This window comes from Notothenia rossii, assembly GCF_949606895.1.
Source record: "Notothenia rossii genome assembly, chromosome: 9".
In the NCBI taxonomy this organism is placed as follows: Eukaryota; Metazoa; Chordata; class Actinopteri; order Perciformes; family Nototheniidae; genus Notothenia; species Notothenia rossii.
This window is the reverse complement of record NC_136907.1, coordinates 11,425,731-11,445,419: the sequence shown is the minus strand read 5'-3', so window position 1 is coordinate 11,445,419 and position 19,689 is coordinate 11,425,731. Positions and strand designations below refer to the sequence as shown.

At 41.4% G+C, this 19,689-nt stretch overlaps 1 protein-coding gene across 1 annotated transcript in view; it reads left to right on the top strand.

Annotated features, from left to right (window-relative positions):
* Positions 1-4,754: 4,754 nt before the first annotated feature.
* The window catches only part of LOC307018486 (FRAS1-related extracellular matrix protein 2-like), a 56,282-nt gene continuing 41,347 nt past the window's right edge, over positions 4,755-19,689 (top strand). The window contains exons 1-2 of the mRNA XM_079648725.1: positions 4,755-9,888; positions 12,624-12,713. Of these exons, the coding sequence (XP_079504851.1) occupies positions 4,887-9,888; positions 12,624-12,713 (5,092 nt within the window). The 5' untranslated portion in view covers positions 4,755-4,886. The remainder of the gene's footprint in view (positions 9,889-12,623; positions 12,714-19,689) is intronic.

Genomic DNA, 19,689 nt, shown 5'->3' with positions numbered 1-19,689 from the left:
AACATATTTCTGTCCCTTATAGTTCAGATGGAAATCATGACTGCATTTGATTGATTTGCCTTATTCAAATTCAGAGTGATGGAGTTGTTTCTTTTCTTTTTCTCACATTGCTGAACTATTTCTGTTATGCCTTAGACAGCAGTTATTCTGCAAGATACTCCTATAGCATCTATGGAGCCTTAGTTGCATCAACTGCGTCGTGATTAATTTTCTTTTCTTTTTCCACAGTAATACTTGGTCTCAGGAATATAAACAGCTTAATGTCTTCTTCCCTGTGGGCCTTTTATTCTATTCTCTTTCTCTCCTCATCATCATCTCCTCTTCTTCATCTTTCTCCATATTTCACAATAACGTGAAAAGGCTGTATGAGTACTGTAACAAATGTTCACCTCCAACCAGCCACCATAGCTGACAATAACGGCAGCAAATTGACACTGCCTGCAAGGCTGAAGGCTGAGTGCTTTGTCTGATGTGTGATGGAGTGTGGCAGACTTGTTCCTTATTAGACTCATCACCTCTGTGAAATCACTTGAAATAGAGAGAAAACGCTCCATGATGGACGTGTCTCAAATCCAAACAGCCTGATAAAGTTTCAGGCACAAGCTGTAAACATGTCCTTAATGGCAAAAGGTTCAGCATAGAGGCTGCTCTGCATTTCAGTTAAAAGCAAAGGGAAAGGTCTCAGCTATGTCTGGGAAGCACAAGGTTTAGCTAAAGTACAGCTTGTAGACCTGAAAGAGATTCAAAGCAGAGTGCTTTTCAAAAGCCAGAAATGGGCAAAGTGGTCCATTGAAAGAATACCTTTTCTCACACTCTTCAGGGCAATCAATCTAGAAAAAGATTCAGATACAAATGATATTTACCCAATTCCCCTCCAAATCAAAATAACAACCTTGTTCCCCTTGAAAGGCAAAACGCCCACAGAAGCACTGTCATCTGTAATGTAAATGAGTGTGAGAGATGTTTTCCCCAGTAAACATTTACTAGAATGGCACTTTGTGTAAACTCACACGGTCATTGTGTTGATGATTACAGAGCAGCGCCGGCACTGAGATGCCTGTTTGGAGAAAAGAGTTGAGTCCTCTGAATGCCTACTTTTTCACGACTGTAATATAGGAACAAAGACCGACCAGATGTGATTCTTTGTACGGTATTTACTTCCTTGTGTGAATGTATTTGTGCAGTGGTGAGGGGCTTCCAATTACACTTGCTGACCCACACCAAAAGTAATTTCAGGTTGCCTCTGCAATGAGGTAAAATCAGTGCTTTTGCTTTTATGTGTGTGCTTCCCTCAAGAAGTAACTGGTTCTGTGTGGTTATGGAGATATTGAGGACAGAGCGGAGAGTGACAGGAGGCCGGCTCCTTTCATTGATGTTCAGTGTTGAAAGCATGAGAGTAACAGCTGTGTGATGTGTATGCAGGAAGAAGTGGTGGAAAAAGCATTCAGATCCGGTACTTAAGTAAAAGTACTGAGAGCGCCATGGTAAAAGAAAAATACAAAGACTTTAAAAATGAAAAGCTTCTTTCAAAATGGTTATTTCAGTGAAAGTACAGGCTTTCAGTGAAATGTACTTTATTATTAAAGAAAAAGGTGTACTCATTTTGATAAAATGGCAAACTTCAGAGAGTAATATTACTTTACTGGATTAATATGTAAGCTACATTTGAATGTTATAGCAAGTAAAGTTAAAGCTTATAATAACGCCTTTACACCGGCCAGGTTAGTTTAAACAATACAACAACATCATATTTTAGGTAAACAAAGCAAACAACTATAGCAGTGAGCAAAAAAGTGTTATTTATATCAGAACATTTGTGAAATAAACTATAACCTAGTATACAATTACACCACTCAATCTGTCGCTGTGTGTATGCACATACATTTCCTTTTTTTGCATTATGAGTAAACACATTTGCATAATGTACATCATTCATTGGAGTTATGTTTTTTTATTTTAAAGTTTGAACAGCTGTGATGTTCCCTTAAAGCATGGAGTTCTCCTGTGACAATGAACAGTTAGCTTGAACCCTGATGGACATCTGCCAGAGCTTAATGTGAACTATGAGACACATCAGACGCAGAACACTCCCTCAGAAAAAGCATCCTGCATCCTTCCCCTGTCAAAGCGTTGTCAAAGCATCTCAGATTAAAGCTCCTTCTTGATTCTGTTGGGACAGAGGTGTGTGGGTGGTGTTTGTCTACAAACAAATTTCCTCAGCAGAGAAAAGTCACATATTTACAGTGCTCATCATTGCATTCAGAATCTGCATTGCAGTAATTTGTGATTTGTGATGGCTTTGTAACAAAACAAACAATTTACAGATACTTATGTTCACAGGCCAAACAACAAAACTTACCATAAGAATGATACAAACGTAAAATATTGATTGAGATGAATCTACTCTGCCATGCTCCTGTTTCCTGAATAACAATGTGCACTATATTGCTGAATACTCATTTGGCCTTTTATGATGATTGTGGTCCAGCTCATCACAAAATGTCTAGTCAAATAAATTAGCTCTTCTGATGGGAATGTTTTTGTCATTTCAGGCATGCACGCCAAGATGTTATGCAAATGCAACAATCTGATGGGTGCCTAACCCTCATACTGCCTAATTGCCTGAACATTTTTGAATCTTTCTCATACTCATATGCTCAATACCCTGAATCTCCATGTGTGGCCTTATCACAGCAGAGCAGCTGCTGGGCGGTAGGCACCCTACATCTTTACCTTATGAATATGTCATAAATCTGAGGCTGGACTTTGGAAAAGTCCCAGCGTGCTTGGCGTGTGATAGAGATTGACTGCCAAAGCCAAAGTTAAAGTGCAAATCATTCAGGTGGGAACAGACACATCAGGGAGTCAAAATAATAGGAATAAACAGGTGCTCATCATGACATCATAATGGAATTTTTTTTTTGTGGGAAAGTAAGTTTGTAGCTTCAAGTTCCAGGTGAAAATGTTCACTAGTCTATCATTTTGTTGACCTAATAATGATCTTTACATCCATCCTTTGTTCCTCATCACTCCCTCTGTCTCCCATCCGACTTCAGCATCCAGTTTAATCAGCCAACATCCCTTTTCGCAGTGCAGATCTAACATGCATGTATTTGAATCGTTAATCTCATGTACTGTAAAGTCATAACAAGAATGTTTTGGCACATATCAAAAGTATGACAGCTGGAAAAGCCGGGGGTGCCAGGTACTTGAACTACTTCAAAATAACAAGGCACTGGGAACCCTCTAATCACCTGGCATTTTAAACGTGGGTGGTGTTGAGAACAAAATGCAGTCACAAGCAGTACTTCAAGGTTCAGGCTGTGTGGGGATTTTAAAGACTCAAGGCTGGCAGGTTTAAGAACAGTGTGGACGATTTCAATTATACATATTTGAACCTTATTACCAGTTTGATGGGGTTTGCAAGATCCTTCAATAGGGTTTGGGCAAATGTATAAAATGTGCCTTGAACTTTTTTATGAACTAAAAAGTTCAGTGATTTGCACAAACTGCTAAATAAACTCACTTTATAATTGATAAATGGTCGCCATGCTTTTTATTGACGACAACAGTTGCTCAATCCACTGCAGATCTCTCTCCAGAAATCCTTATTATCAAATACAAAAACATTCAGCAACAATTTGAATGCAAGGGAGAATTGATCTCATAAAAAAGTCAGTTTACCGAGCAAATGGAACGGATCGGGTTTATTCTTAAATGGCTTAGCCTTGACAACTTTCCAACTTGCTGTACAAATTTCCCCTGAGGACCACCAAGGACTAGCCTGATAGATTTTCTCCTGTCTCGAGAAGCAGTTTGCAGCATGTTTGGACCCTGTCAGCCAAATGTATTTTTCACATCCCAGCGCTTCTGTTTGTGGCAGTATTTTATTTATATTTTGCATCATAGTTTACTGATCGACCCTGACAAGAACAGGGTCACTCTTTCTCTAGCCGACTGCAAAGAGAGTAGACTTTGACTTTTACACAAGGGAAGGTCCAGAGAACCACATTCATTGCTATTTTGCAAAAAGCTAAACATCAAATTAAACAGATGGATGAATGACGGCACAAATAGGAATTTAACAACCTAGACTTTCACTTCTATCAATTATTAACACATAAGCCTTTAGCAGGAAATGTGGAGATAGAATAACTGATGAGGGACATTAGAGAAGACTCATTAGCCAACAATGAGCACACTAATGACAACTTCCCTTTATTTAGGCAATAAAGCCTTCCTTGTCTCCTAATTATTACATGTAATCCATATATAAGCCATATGCAAAGACATAAAGTTAGTGGAGTTTTACACTTTCTTTTTCTTACATAGCATGAAACAATTGACAACATCTGCAGGCCCCCAAGTCACAATTTGTCTGAATTTCATCAGTGTTTCTGAATGTCCACAGATGACATAATTATATGATCTGAGCACTCATGCAATACTAAATAATATGCAATTTGTCTTCAGGGTGATATTCTCTTTAAACACCTCTACAGTATATCTTGCAGATTAGTCCTAATGGGAGCGATTTAGTAATGTCATGAATCTGTGAAATTCAGCCCATCTCCTAGGCACCACACACCATGTGAATGACAGCTGTACTGCCCATTGACGAAGGAGCTGAGGTAACAAGCCTTCAAAATCCTCCAATATGCGCAGAGGTGGGCGGCAGCTCCCTTACGCAGGCTCTCAAGTGTCTGAAGTTAAAACTCCTGCGCGCTATTCTCGCGGAGCATGTCGAGGGTCCGGACGGATAGATGCACGGGAGTATCCGTGTAGGCATCCAGCTGACTCCCGACACTTTGGGGATTTTTACCTTTTTCCAGTAAAAATAGACCTGGACGTCCTTAACATCACCTTTGCAAAGCGACTGTTTTCGGATGTTTTGGATCTCATCCTTCGCCACGATGATGTTCCATAGACTTCTTCTATGCTTTTCAGTAACTGGACTTGTTTTCGCGGAGCCCGACAGCTCGGGATTATTTTACGCTCTGAGATCTGAACTGTCAGAAGATGCAATTTTAGTAGCGAACAACGGAATACGTGTGCCTTTCGGGAGATCGATCTTCATTGATCCCATCAATGATCTGGTGATTCAGACGCAGCCGGGAGACCGCTGCAGCATCACCGTCCTGGATAACGACCCACTCTCACAGAGACCGGGACACCTCTCACCCAAAAAGTTTCCGTGTGATTTCGGTCCCAATGAGGTGACATACTCCCACTACGGGTCGAGAAGTCCGGCTAAAGACAGAGTGAGGCTGCAGCTCAGGTATGATGCGCAAACCGAAACCGTTATTATCCCGTTCATGATGGAGGTGGAAGTAGTTTTTACGCAGCTAGAGTTACTCACCAAAAACATGCCTCTTACTGTTGATAACCTCAAAGCGATCAGCAATCCCATTGATAAAAAGATTTTAGAGTTTACTTATGACAGAGACTCTCATAAATGTGAAGTGACGTCCCTGTCAAGTGGCAGCGCTCTGCCTAGATATGGAAAGCTGATTGATGGGGGGAAACTTTCTAAAATGATGGACTGTGATGAATTCACTCAAGCTGACATCCGATATGAGCACACGTTTGACCGCAAATCCCCTAACAGAGATTATGTTCCCATGGTTGTAGAGCTGCACGATAAGGAAGGCAACTTGGTGAAACAGGAGTATTTCCACCTTATGATTCGCATTAAAGAGGGAGAAGAAAACACTCCCCCCAAACCCAGCTTTGTGTCCATGATGATGATGGAGATCAGCCAGTTTGTTATGACCGCCCTCACCCCTGATATGCTCGCTGCTGAAGATGCAGAGTCAGACCCAGATGAGCTTATTTTCAACATCACTTCTCCCTTATCCTATGAGGAGGGCTACATAGTCAGCACTGATGACAGAAATCTTCCCATCACATCTTTTTACCAGAGAGACTTGCGTGATCTGAAAATAGCTTACAAGCCCCCCTCCCTGGACTCAGACACTGAGAGGATTTTCCAGCTTGAGTTTGAGGTGGTAGACACAGACGGGGCCATCTCTGACCCTTTTGCTTTTATGATAGTTGTGAAGCCGATGAACTCCTTAGCGCCTGTTGTGACACGTAACACTGGCCAGCTGCTGTACGAGGGGCAGTCTCGTCCTCTCTTCAATGCCCACAACTTGGAGATCAGCGATGAAGACAACCTGGACACTGTCACCATCACAGTGGTGGATGGGCTACGGCACGGGGACCTCATGGTGCTGGGCTCTCAGAGGCAGCTGTTCACACCTGCTGACCTTACAACAGGGGTCGTTGTTTACCAGCACGATGGGAGCGACACATACAGTGACAACATAGTCTTTAAGATGTCAGATGGTAAAAACGAAGTAGAATTCCTTTTCCCCATAACAATCGTTCCCACTGATGACGAGCCACCTATTATAAATGCCAACACCGGCGTGGTGCTATTCAAAAACCAGATGATGCCTATTTCTCCCCTCATGCTCAGCGCTGCAGATATTGACTCTGAGGACTCAACTATTAAATTCACTATTGTCCCTCCCTTTTCTACTATTGGCACAGTGCTCTTAAGGCAGTCAGATGCCCCAGAGGACCCCTCCTCTTGGAAATTTAATGCAGAGGATGAAGTGTATGAGAAAGAGGTGCCAGAGTGGCTTCAGAAAGATATCACTGATGGGAAGTTGTTTTACAAGCACACTGGCCCTCACAACACATACACCGTTATGGATCAGTTTGTGTTTAAAGTTCAGGATGACAATGACCCCCCTAATGAGTCAGGGGAGAGTGTATTTATAATCCGGGTTTTACCCATAGATGACGTCCCCCCTGAGCTGTTCCCCGGCACCACACTGCAGATGACCGTACAGGAGTACAAGATCACTCATTTCAACAAAGATGTTCTGCGCTACACCGATTTGGACTCTGAGGATCGTGACCTCAAATATACAGTTATCCAGCCCCCAGTAGATACAGATGAAAATAACCCAGTTGTGTTCGGTTCTTTGGTTCTGACGGACAGCCCTGACACTGAAGTTACTGAGTTCACACAAGCCCAAATTAATCATCATAAGATTTCATACGGCCCCCCTGATATTGAGCTTGGAATAACAGCCCACGTTGTACAGTTTCGTTACACTGCTGAAGACACGGCTGGGAACAGCGTAGAAGGAACTTTCACTATCTACCTCCAGCCCGTAAACAACAAACCCCCAGAGATTACAAACACAGGCTTTACTGTGTCTGAACGTGGTATTCACATCATCAGTATTGCAGAGCTGGACACCACAGACCTCGACACAGACAGCAAAGACATCACCTTTACTCTTAGCCAGCCCCCTAAACACGGCCAATTACAGGTTGCATTCACTGACCTAGAGAAAAAAGAGCTTTTCGGACTTGAAGATATCTCAGAGGGGAAGATATCATACATTCATGGCGGGGAGGAGACGACGAGCGATGAATTTCAGCTGGATGTCAGTGATGGCTTTCATGTTGTAACCGTGACGGTCAAAGTTAACGTAAGGCCTGTCGATGATGAAACTCCCAGCATCAGCCTGCCTGCGGGAACAATTGGCTCTCATATAGATGTGCTGGAAAACGGAGCCACAGAAATCACAACTAATGTAATTCAAGGCCGTGATGATGACACAGATGACCTCCAGCTGACCTTTATTGTGGAAGATCCTCCAATTATGGGTGAAATATTGGTTAAAGGATTGCCTGCCAGTAGGTTTACACAAGCTGATATTATTAATGGTGTGGTTGTGTATGCACACACCAGTGGTGAAGTAGGTCTCTCCTCTCAGCTAGATGGCTTTAATTTGACTCTCACAGACATGTCTGATGATTGGACAGTGGGTGGCAATAAGGTCAACGGAGTTCAGGTCCGAGTCACTATCCTTCCCGTTGACAGCCAAGCCCCTGAGGTCGGAGTCGGAATTCAATTCAGTGTCATTGAAGGGGAGAAATATGCTATAGGCCCTGAGCACTTGAACGCTGATGATAATGACACTCCAACGGATGATATCCTTTGCACCATCATTGTCCAGCCTACTGTCGGCTATGTGGAAAATATTTCACCCGCTCCAGGCTCTGAAAAGTCCAGGTCAGGAACGGCTATCAGTGCTTTTACAATCAGAGATATCAGGGAGAGGAATATCTACTTTGTGCAGAGCATTCACAAAGGGGTAGAGCCAGTGGAAGACAGATTCACATTTAGGTGCTCTGATGGCATCAATTTCTCAGAGAACCATTTCTTACCAATTGTCATCATCCCTGCAAATGATGAAAAGCCTGAGATTTATTTGAGGGAGATAGTTGTGATGGAGGGCATGAACATTGTCATCGACACTCCGATTCTGAATGGGGCTGATGCGGATATTCCACCCGAGGAGCTGGTCTTCATCATTTCCAAACCTCCCAAACATGGTGCCATTTTAAACCAGCTGTCAACAGGGTCAGTTTTGGTGACTAATTTCACTTTAGAGCAGATTAGGGAGGCGTCAAGTATTATTTATGAGCACGATGACTCAGAGACAACAGAGGACAGCTTTGATATCACTCTGACTGATGGAAAGTACTCCGTGCAGAAGACAGCCACGGTAATGATAATTGCTGTGGATGACGAGACCCCCAGAATGCTTATCAACGACGGCCTGGAGGTTGAAATCGGGGAGGCCAAAGAGATCAACAGCAAAGTGCTCAAAGCAACCGATTTAGATTCATACGACAGTACTCTCACATTCATCATCAGGTTTGGGCCTGGGCAGGGCCTCCTGCAGAGGAAAATCCCATCTGGGTCTCTGGAGAACATCACGCTTGGCATGAATTTCACACAAGCTGAACTCGACGCAGGGCTTATTCTCTACACGCACAATGGTCAGGAAGGCATTCGAGACTTGCTTAAGTTTGATGTCACAGATGGAATTAACCCACTTATTGATCGTTACTTCTACATCACTGTGGGCAGCATCGACATGGTGTTCCCTGATGTGGTCAGTAAAGGCGTGTCTCTGAGAGAAGGTGGCAGAGTGACTTTGACCACAGATCTACTCAGCACCACTGACCTCAACAGCCCCGATGAGAACTTAGTCTTCACCGTCACAAGGGCCCCCGTCAGAGGCCACCTGGAGTGTACAGATACTCCTGGGATGCCCATTGCGTCTTTCACTCAGCTCCAGCTGGCTGGCAGTAAGGTTTACTACATCCACACGTCAGATGATGAGGTGAAAATGGACAGTTTTGAATTTGAAGTGACTGATGGCTTCAACCCTATTTTCAGAACATTCAGAGTCTCTATCGTGGATGTTGATAATAAGAAACCTGTTGTGACAGTTAATAATTTAGTTGTCACAGAAGGGCAAATGAAGCTGATTACACCATTCGAGCTCACAGCTGAGGACCAAGACACATCTGAGAAGCTGCTGAGATTCACCGTCACCCAGCTGCCTGTTCATGGCAAACTCCTCTACAACAAGTCCACACCCGTCACCGGCTTCACCAAACAAGACCTCAATGAAAACCTCATCAGCTACAAACATGACGGAACTGAATCCTCAGAAGACTCCTTCTCGTTTACAATCACCGATGGCACACACACAGACTTTTACATTTTCCCCGACACTGTGTTCGAGACTCGGCACCCTCAAACCATGAAAATCACCATTGTGGCCATCGACAACGGCGTCCCCCAGATTGTGGTGAATAAAGGTGCCCCCACTTTGAAGATTTTGTCCATTGGTCACCTGGGTTTCCCCCTCAGCTCCAAAGTACTGAGATCAGAGGACAGAGACAGCACCCCCGCCTCCCTGGTGTTCCACGTCACCACGCAGCCCAAACATGGATACATCATTAACCTGGGACAAGGGAACAACTCCATCAACATATTTAGTCAAGGTAAACAAACACCCACCAGTATTATAAAGTACAACCTTTGCATGAATATTGCATGTGGATTGCATAATCCAATTACAAGTTTTAGTACTGTGCATGAGTGATGTTCGTCATATAAATTAGATTTTCAAATGTAATTGTAAGTTCTGGTAAACAGAACAGAATTACCTTAAAGGTTATTCCTCTCTCAAAACGAATATGAAATAGCATTTATGTAATTTTGACATTTAAAAAATGCCTTTTCCAACTCAAACATCTTTCATTCTTTTGAGTATCATAAGATTGCTTATTTAACTGATTTGAATTTCAATCCAATAATTATATTCCCCTAAAGTGAAGTGATACTCACGTGATATTAAACTTCAGTAGTAAATACTTCACACAAAAATCATGTACGTTTCGATGAATGCTTCACACTGCCTACCAAATATTTTTAATTTATGGTGTAATAATTATTCATATGTATGACAAGTGCAGGCTTGGGATTCAATAGTTAATTTGAGAGCCTGATTTAGATGTGCCTTCCTCATCAAATCATAATTAGCAAAGTTAGAGGCTGATGTTTCGCAAAAATGTCTTGTAGACGGTTAGAGATGAATAATTTATTATTTCTGTCTCTGTGGGGAAATGTTCACATCTGATGTTCTCTACAGTGGTTTGTTAAATGAAGCAGGACAGAAGTAGAAGATCATGTGAAAAGGTCAGAGCATATCTTTTAGTGACAGGATGACATTTGAGTTTCAACACAGTCTCATCGTTTGACCGGGTCAGTTCAAGTTTGAAATCACTTATAGCAGTTGGTGAAACTTAAATATTCATATAAACCTGAAACCTCTCGACCAAATTGATTTCCGTGCACCACCAACATACATTAATATTCAGCGATATGCCACCTTAACTATGAATTTGAAAACCTTCATCTGCATGTCTGTTTATTGATAATGCTGACGGAATCAAGACAACAATGTCGCTGATTGAGGTTTAAAGCGATGCAATCATTGCAGTGGCTCACGCTGAGGCAATCATACAAACGAATAAGAAAATCCACCTGCTTGTATCAAAGCTTGGCATAAGCACAGACGGGGGGCTGAAAACACAGAGTGAAAAAAGACCTCTTGAGTCTTTTGGGTATGGACCATTCTGCAAACCAATGTACGGCTGCATTCTTTAAAAACGAAGGGCACCCATGAGACAAAGAGTTCGGCGAGAACGAGGAGCAAAAGGGCAGAAGAGGGGGCAGAGAGAGCAAGTAAAGTGGATGGGAGAGCAAAGGAGGCAGGAGGAAAGAGGGGAAGGGGGAGGTGTAGGTGGCATGAGAGAAATAAAGAATGAGGCAAGGGGCGTGAGAGAGTGAGTGCGAGAGAGCAAACAGGCTCGTCAGAGGAATCAGTCAGGTGAAAGAGACAATCCCTCGCTCTTTATTTACTCTTCCTATTTCCAGGGCACGTCCCATGAGGCTTTCTCTTTAAATATTTGATGAACAATGTGGCCCCGGTTCACAGTGTTGACTTCACATTTGCAAGGTCCTAAGGTTCAAGGCTGTTTCACAAAACTCCACAGAATACCCTTTTCTTGCCGCCCCCACAGTGCGATGACATTGGAAACAACATAATGCATACATGGAAAATAGTTATCCATTTTACAGAAGGGAATAAGGAGAGGCAGCTTTGACAGGAAGCCACCTAAGAGGTTTAAGATGCGCCCCAGCAAGGAGTCAGGGGTTTATACTTTTATGAACCTCCTCCCTCTGAAATATATTATTGAAGACGGTTGTTCGCAGAGGCCAAGCCCTTTCACAGTCTAGATGATTTTTCAGCACTATAATAGACGTTTCTGAAGAATGTTGGAGAAAAAGGAGTCAGACAGTAACCCTGTAATTCGGAAAAGCCAACAAAGCAGCTGTGGAAGTGGAGGGGCTCTGCTGCAATCCTGCTTTTAACATTCTTACCCAGATCTGTCATTAAACATCCACTGTCACCTGGTTTTTCCGCCGCTGTTGACAGAGAGCTGGCAGGTTCAGGATTTAATCGTTTTCTGTTGGTTTAGCTCGAGCTGTCTCACGTTTGAGGTTGCGGCCTTATCGTCCTGGATTACAGATGCATGACTTTCAGAATGCTTTCTCTGTTGAAGAATTGTTCATGCTGAGTGCTGATAAGGAACATAATCAGTGTGATACTAGAAACCTGCTGTTACTGTAGCTGGTGTGCTGCTGAAGCGGGACAGCTTCCATCTTTTGAACAATTATTTGACAGAGCGAGTATTTGAACAAGCCACAAAGCAATAATTCAACTTCAAAGTGTGTTTGAGGCTATTTCTGTGTAGCCAGCGTGACACTTCACATGCAAGTTTTATTTTTAATCTTAAAATGCAAATTGTTTCATATATACATATTTGTTATCTTGACAAGGGCACTTGGATATACAATTTAGAATTTGGACTTTGCTTTAAGTCTGGGCAAGGTTACACTTTGTATCATCTGTCAGTGACATAGTGTAGCTTCCAGTTTAAAATGCTAAATACACTGGCCTTCGTTTGCATGTCGTTTATTACATCAAAACATTTTTTTTTGGTTTGCTTGTCATTTCCCTTCTTGTTTGTTTTGAGGCTGACAGGGTTTTAGCATATTTGCACACATTTCTATATTTATTTATTTGTTGTTCTTCTTTGTCCGGTCACTGCTTTATAACCTGTTTTATAACCTGACACTCCAAAACACTAAAGTCACTTTCCTGTTACAGCTGATATTGATGACCTGAAGATCTGCTATGTCTTACGGAATGAAGAAAATGTCACATCTGATGTCTTCCAGTTCTCCGTTGAGGATGACGGTAAGATTTTACAATTCTTTTTCATTTGAATTCACCCACTTTGCTTCTGCACTGAGACTTTACATGGTAGGAGCAGAAAGGTCCGGAATCTTTTGCCAAATAACATTTTAACAAAATGTTGAAAGGTGCAAACTGGCCCAGGTGTTTAAACCTGTCATGTTTTTCATATGGTGAGGTCTCTCTAACCTTTAGACTCCTCTCTTCAGGTGACTCCGTATTTCTCCTCTTCTCTCCGAGTGTAGACACTTATTATCACGGTTCAGAGAATCTCACTTTCACAATTAAATACCAACTTTTAATGAGTCCAATTTTATAATTGGTTCCTGGCATTTTTCCAACAGTTCAGTAAAGAATATTTTGTATTCATAATGTTTTTTTATGAGTAATCACTGGACCAATGAAGCCTTTTCTATCAGCTTCAGATTCACATGTTGACTGATATTTACACCGAATTCCTTTCATTCACATTTTACTTATAAAGTGATCTACAATTCAGAGCATCAGTGCAGTTGGGGGTCGCAATATCAATCTCTCACAAATCTTAGAGCGACAGAAGCCCATTGTCTGTAACGTTGCTCTGCACATGATGCTGCATCATATAATATAACTGAAGAACTGATGAGGCTCACAGGTTTATTAAAGATCAAAGATAGGAAAGCATTTTTTTGAGGTGTTAAGATTGACACACATCACTCACTGTTGCATGATTTAACACGACTGCCGGTGTCATTTGTAAACATGGCTGAACAATATGTTGAGTAGCGTTACTGGAAAGGCTGATTTCTCCAAAAACATTTAGTAAAATATTAAAGATTTGGAAAGGAAGTGTTTTGTTGATCAGACCAAACTCTACCTTCAAATAGTATTTCAACAATTTGTCTACAGAGGGTTAGGACAACTCTAACATAGTCCAATGAGCACTTTCAGTAAGGAAAACAAATACCAACGTGCTAATTTGAGTTGCATAATGTCTGTGATTCACTTCCTGATTTATGCCTATAAAAAGGCCTCTTTAAATTCTATACGTTTTGTTCTATGTGTTCACTTTTGCAATTTGCATGAAATTACAGTCGATTTACTCAGACGACGAACAATTACGCAATCAGCAACCAGACCGGGAATGTCTAGATTTCATTTTAAAAGAATAGAATAAGCACAATTAATCTTTATATAGAACCTTCACATTGCGGTTAAGGTCGAATAATCATGAACTCCTGGGCTTAGATTGTATCGGCTTCTTCCTTACTCAATAATTGAGTAGTGTGACAACCCAAAATCAAATGTTCTCTCCGTATTGCACAATAACTATTTTTCTCTTTTTACATGTATAGGTCCAACGTGTAAGTGAACTAATGGTTTTGTGAATAAGGTTTAGACAAATTGTTCCTTCTGTGATGATTATGCACTTAGGGGAAAATGCTAATCGTAGAAGAACTTCCGCTCAGTTATGCACTTGAAAGGAGAAACATTGACTAATTGATTGTCTATGCTTCCGTAAAGTTCTTTTTTTCCTTCTATTTCCTCTGCTCTTTGCTTTAATAAAAAAGGCCCACAGCTTTTTAAATGAACACTGAAGTACATGAGTCAATCAATGCGAACAGAATAGTGGATCCACTTGGACTTACTTTTCTCACAGGAGAGTCGGTTTTAAAGATTTAGATTATAGAATTTGCAAAGGAAGGTTTAAACAACACATCGTTAACATTTGATTAAAATGCAGATGTTGTGAATCACAGCAGCACATACAGCAAAGTGCTCTGAGTGTAAATGGACCCTTCTGTGTCTACAAGCCTTTGACTGGAAGTGAGCATTATATGTTACACTTAAATTCATGTAAGCAGGTTCATCAGAATCGGAATCAGAAATCCTTTATTAGTCCCACAGTGGGCACATTTACATTGTTACAGCAAAGATATGCAATAATACAGAATATATTCATATAAAGAAGAAAAGCACAAATTAGTTATTCTAGAATAAAAATAAAGACAAATAAGTAGGTAAGTACACATCCAGGCATGGCTAAAAATGATGAGCAACTTCAGAACTTTTTGACATATGTAAAGTAAGGTAAGGGACATTATACAAATGTGTAAAGAAATCCACATATTGCTCAGTATTTCAGAAAAGTCTCAATATTGCACATTACCGTTTTATTGCACAAGATCTCAATAGTTTGTATTGTGTGTGTGTGTGTGTGTGTGGGGGGGGGGGGGTCTACCAGGGGCTGTGGTGGTTGTCAGTCTGACCACTGCAGGAAGGAAGGACCTGCGGTATCTCTCCGTGAGACACCACAGGTGAAGCAGCCTGTCACATCTATATATATAAATACATATGATAAAGATGTGTTAAAGCCAGATGTATGCTGGAACACACTCACGCTAACAATCCCACACATGCATGCACAGCAGAGCTCTGAGGGGAAGCCGTAGGCTAAGGGGCGGTCATGCCTCCAGCACAAAGAGGTGTTTGATATTTAAGAGCCCAGCCAGCATTGTGGGTAATGAGAGCCTGGGGCGTCTGAGCTGGGCAGAGCTCCAAGGCAGCCACTGGTAATTACATGGCCCAATTACAAGCCCATCTACGGCAGGAAGCTCCTTCTGTCACAGGTTAAGGCTCTCCGACATCACAATAGTTAGCTGTAATGGACTGCAACGTGGGTTGTTTCCAAGACTACTCTTCGACCGTGGGATGTTCAGATCACAGAGAAAATGTTCAGATCAGAGACAAAATGTTCAGATCTCAGGGGAAATGTTCAGATCACAGAGATATGTTCAGATCACAGAGAAAATGTCAGAAGTCAACCTGATTAGAATGAGGAACATATGAACAATTTTGATAAAAAAAAAACTTAATTAAGTGAGGCCTGCTCTTCATCCTAATATTTACTGTTGGTAGATCTGACAATGTCAAAATTGTGTTCTTAAACAAATAAAACAAAGAAAGAAAGTAAATAATTTGATTTGAAAAGCTGGAACTGGAGAATATTTGATATGTTTTACTAGTAAATAAACAAATTCAACAAACGATCAATCATCCCAATAGTTATCACAAAAAGGTGGCCATTGATTGTTCGAAATGAACGGACTTTGCAGATGTAATTGTTTAGTTCCTCAGAGAATCAGTTCATAAAAACGACATAAACAAACCTTTTCACACTACCCTCTAGTATTACAGTTAGCTTTAGTTATGTTTGTCCAAATGTTGAGATATCTATTTAAAGGGCAATAAGACTGCTACTTATACAGCTAGAGGTATATTTTAGAACTGAATTCTCTTTTTCATAGTTACAATGGAAGAGATGCTTTATGTATTCTCACACAGAAAGATGTTTTCTGAGAACGAAGTACCTGCTGAATAAGATCAGCGTGCCTCTTCTCGACCTCTGCTCATCCTGGCAATTCTTCCTGTACGTTTCTTCTCCCACTGCAAACGAGGTTGACTCCTACAATAGATTCCTTTCATCCCCCTTCACCCCTCCTCGCACGTGAGCAACCCCGGCATACCACTGCTTTATCTAGTTACAATACATCCCCTTAAAAGATCCCCTGCAGCTCCTGTATCCCTATTTTTCCCACCTTTCACGCGGCACACGGTATATACATTTGTTGGGCTTGCAAATATGTGTTGAATATAAAAAAAGACTTTGCATAAAATGTCACTCACTTGTCGGTGGATCACCGCATACTACGCTGCAAGGGCACTTTATTTCCAGTTTAGTTGTGCATGATGCCTTGCTGTTGATCTGTAATGTCACTGACTTTTTTCTCCTCTCTTTAAAAGTGCTTTTCCCACCCATGAAAGCAGTGGCAACGCTTCAGATGACATGACCTCCTCATGCCGCCCTCTTCTCTGCTTGAATGATAAGCGTAGCAAATTATTTATAAGCATGCGGACCCTCTTTTTCCGATAGATGAAAGAAATCAGTCACTGAAAAGGAAATAAATGAGTCCATTTCAAACTGCTTCCATAATTACTTTAAAACTCTTTAACTCAACAACTGAATGACAGAGTCTTATTACGACTTGGCTCAGAAGTTTGAAGTCACCCACGAACACACCGAATGTGAACGGGATAATCTGGTTTTAGATTGCTGGATTTCATGGAATTAAAAAAAAAGCTCGATTTAATTCATTTCCATTGAACCTTTCCTCAATCCTCTTGAAAGCATCTCACCTGTCTGGAAGGTGAAAGAATGGAAGACAAACACAGGCACGGGCTTTAACTGTCGTCACGGCCACACATGGAGGTTAATCCCCTGACCTTTTTTTTTATTGTTGTCAACCTGTCCAGCAAAGTTTAGTTATCAGGGCAGAAATGCAAGGTAATACATCAGCATGCGGCACAGACTAACACACACTAACACGTCCCCTGGCTTTAGGGGAGGATTCTCTTTATCTGTATGCGTTCAGGAATTTACTGTCACTCACTTCTCCAGAGGCCGAACTCTCCTATTTTCATCGTCTTCATCTCTCCTTTCTCACACTCGTAGTCTTAGATCTCGTTGGTTGTCTCCTATTATTTTACTCCTATAAACACCCTTTTGTCATTATATATTTGATTCTCTAGTGTCATTGTGGTCTGTCTCGCTGCCTATCAATGTCCTCTTTTTTTCTCTCGACGCACAGTATTTTGCCATCCTGTCTCGCTGAGTTTAATCTCAAAGTATGCTTCAGTTTATTATGCCGAGTTTCGACTCTGTCTCAGGCATCAGGATTTGGTTTTACTGTCACACCCTTGCTGTCTTTTCCCGCTGCCTGTTCCCGCCTGCCGTGTTTGTCTGTCAGCCTTGGCGCTGATGGATCTCTCTTTTGTCGGATTACAGCACATTCTGCAGTTGCGAATGTCGCGCGCGATGATCTGCATCTCATTAGAGCGTTGAAATGAGACTGTGAGACTTGTTGAGGGGGTTTTTTCATCATGCTAATCGTTTTTGATTCTATGTCTCTATGCTTGACAGCCGACGCTCACCGTGTAAACACACAACAAGCATGACCAAACACCATCTAATCTCTAGAATAAACAAAAAGCTGCATATTTTTTACACTTATTCTTCAACTGAAATGTTCTCATTTACATTTTTACTATGAGAATAAATGTTTCAGGACTATAAGCATTGTTTTTTCTCATCTTTTAGGCCCTTAGGATAACTTTTTCCACACAGTTATTACGTTTAATTCTAATTTTCACCCTGTCCATCCTTATGATATGGTGTTTGATTTTCTATATACAAACTGTTGCTTACATCAAGTCTTGTTCCGTTTTTACAGCCTTTGCAAGTCATTCTTACCGTCTATGCTATTACATTTTGAATGTGTCTTAATTGACCTTTAATTTTGTATAAAGTCACATTACCAAAACAATGTGAATCGATACTTTATTTTCTGCTCTCATTGCAATTAAAAAACGCACAGTACTTCGTAGCTCTTGTAAACGCTGTATCCTTTGTAATTTGAAACCCCTACAATAAAAAAAACATATAATTGAATTAAAAATGTGTATTTTCCAGAAAAATCTATTGTAGTTATGAGATATACAGGAGATAATAGAGAGAAATGAGAACACGGGAAGGAGAAACCAGATACTTCAAATCTAGTTTATCGTATCTCAGGAGTGCCAGTCACCATCCTGAGATACATTAGACGCATCCCTCTGTTAAATATTATATTGTTGGCGTGGGGAGACTTGAAGCTGGAGTGATAGGCAGGCTGGAGTTCTGTCTCTGTGATGAGCACCAACAATCCTGCAGGAGAACAATTGCTTTTAGGTGTTATCATTCATGTAAAACACAGCACACACACACACACACACACACACATGCAAGCGTTTACACACTGACACAGGAACGAATGCACAACTGCAGACGCACGCATACACCTCAGGATCCACCATGTCTTTGTCCCCAAGCCTTCTCCCTTCAAGCTATGCCCAGGGTCGTATTAGTCTTTGTAGACATCAGTGAAAAACCTCACGGTTATTAAGTGCATCACAAAAACTTCAAAGGAGTGAGGATTCTCTGCCCCAGATGTCAGTTTCTCATGGTTTCATGTGCAAGGTCGCTTAAGGTGTTTCTAGTCATGCCTTGTGGCTATTGAATGTAGGGAGGAAACACTATTCTGTTCCACGCAACTTTTATCTCTTTAAGGTGGGCGATGGAGGTAATTTTATGTCCCCTTCACTTCCTTGTGTTGCCCACAGGCACACACGCATACAGTATACAGTGTAAAATACTCCTACACCAGATCTGCTCTTCCATTTGGTTTGACATCATGTGGAGGTTTTGATCAAATGCAGCGAGTAGTGGCAATAATTACCAACAAACACCTACAGTATAGCAACAATCTGACAGTCAAGATGTACTTGATCGTGGCAAATTAACAACAAAGAAAGCTCAAACGCGCTGGCTTCAACTTACCCTCGATTTGAGCAGCATTTTTAATACTCGTGTTCGCCCAGGGCCACAAATTCTTGGTCAGCCCACTGATACCTCACCACGCCTCAGGAGATTTCCAGCATCATGCTGATTGCCTTGGGCTAAGTACACATGTAGTGGGACACACACATATATTCACACAGATACCAGATAAGGCTTCCGCTAAAAAATATGTCAAATTACCTGCTTTTTCAGTATGACTCAAGCGTGGCCTCACACTCTTTATATAGGAAAGAAACAGCTGAGTGCAGAACCAATCACAATCTTTAAATCCTTTTTGCCACCAGTTGCTCACACTCTAAGCCTCCTATCGTTTGTTCTGTGTCTGCCATGCGTCTGTGAGGATAAAATGACGGCTATTAATAATTCCTTAAGGGGAGTTAGATAGTTGTATTTTGTAAACCATCACAATTTATTTTGAGAGGTACTTTTGTCAGATGGATAGTCAATGGGCTTCTATAAAAAAACACAACTGGTTATCTTGTTTAACAGAAAGAGTGTTGCAGTGCCTTTTCCTTTCTAAAAATGTGCATGTTGCCAACTGAA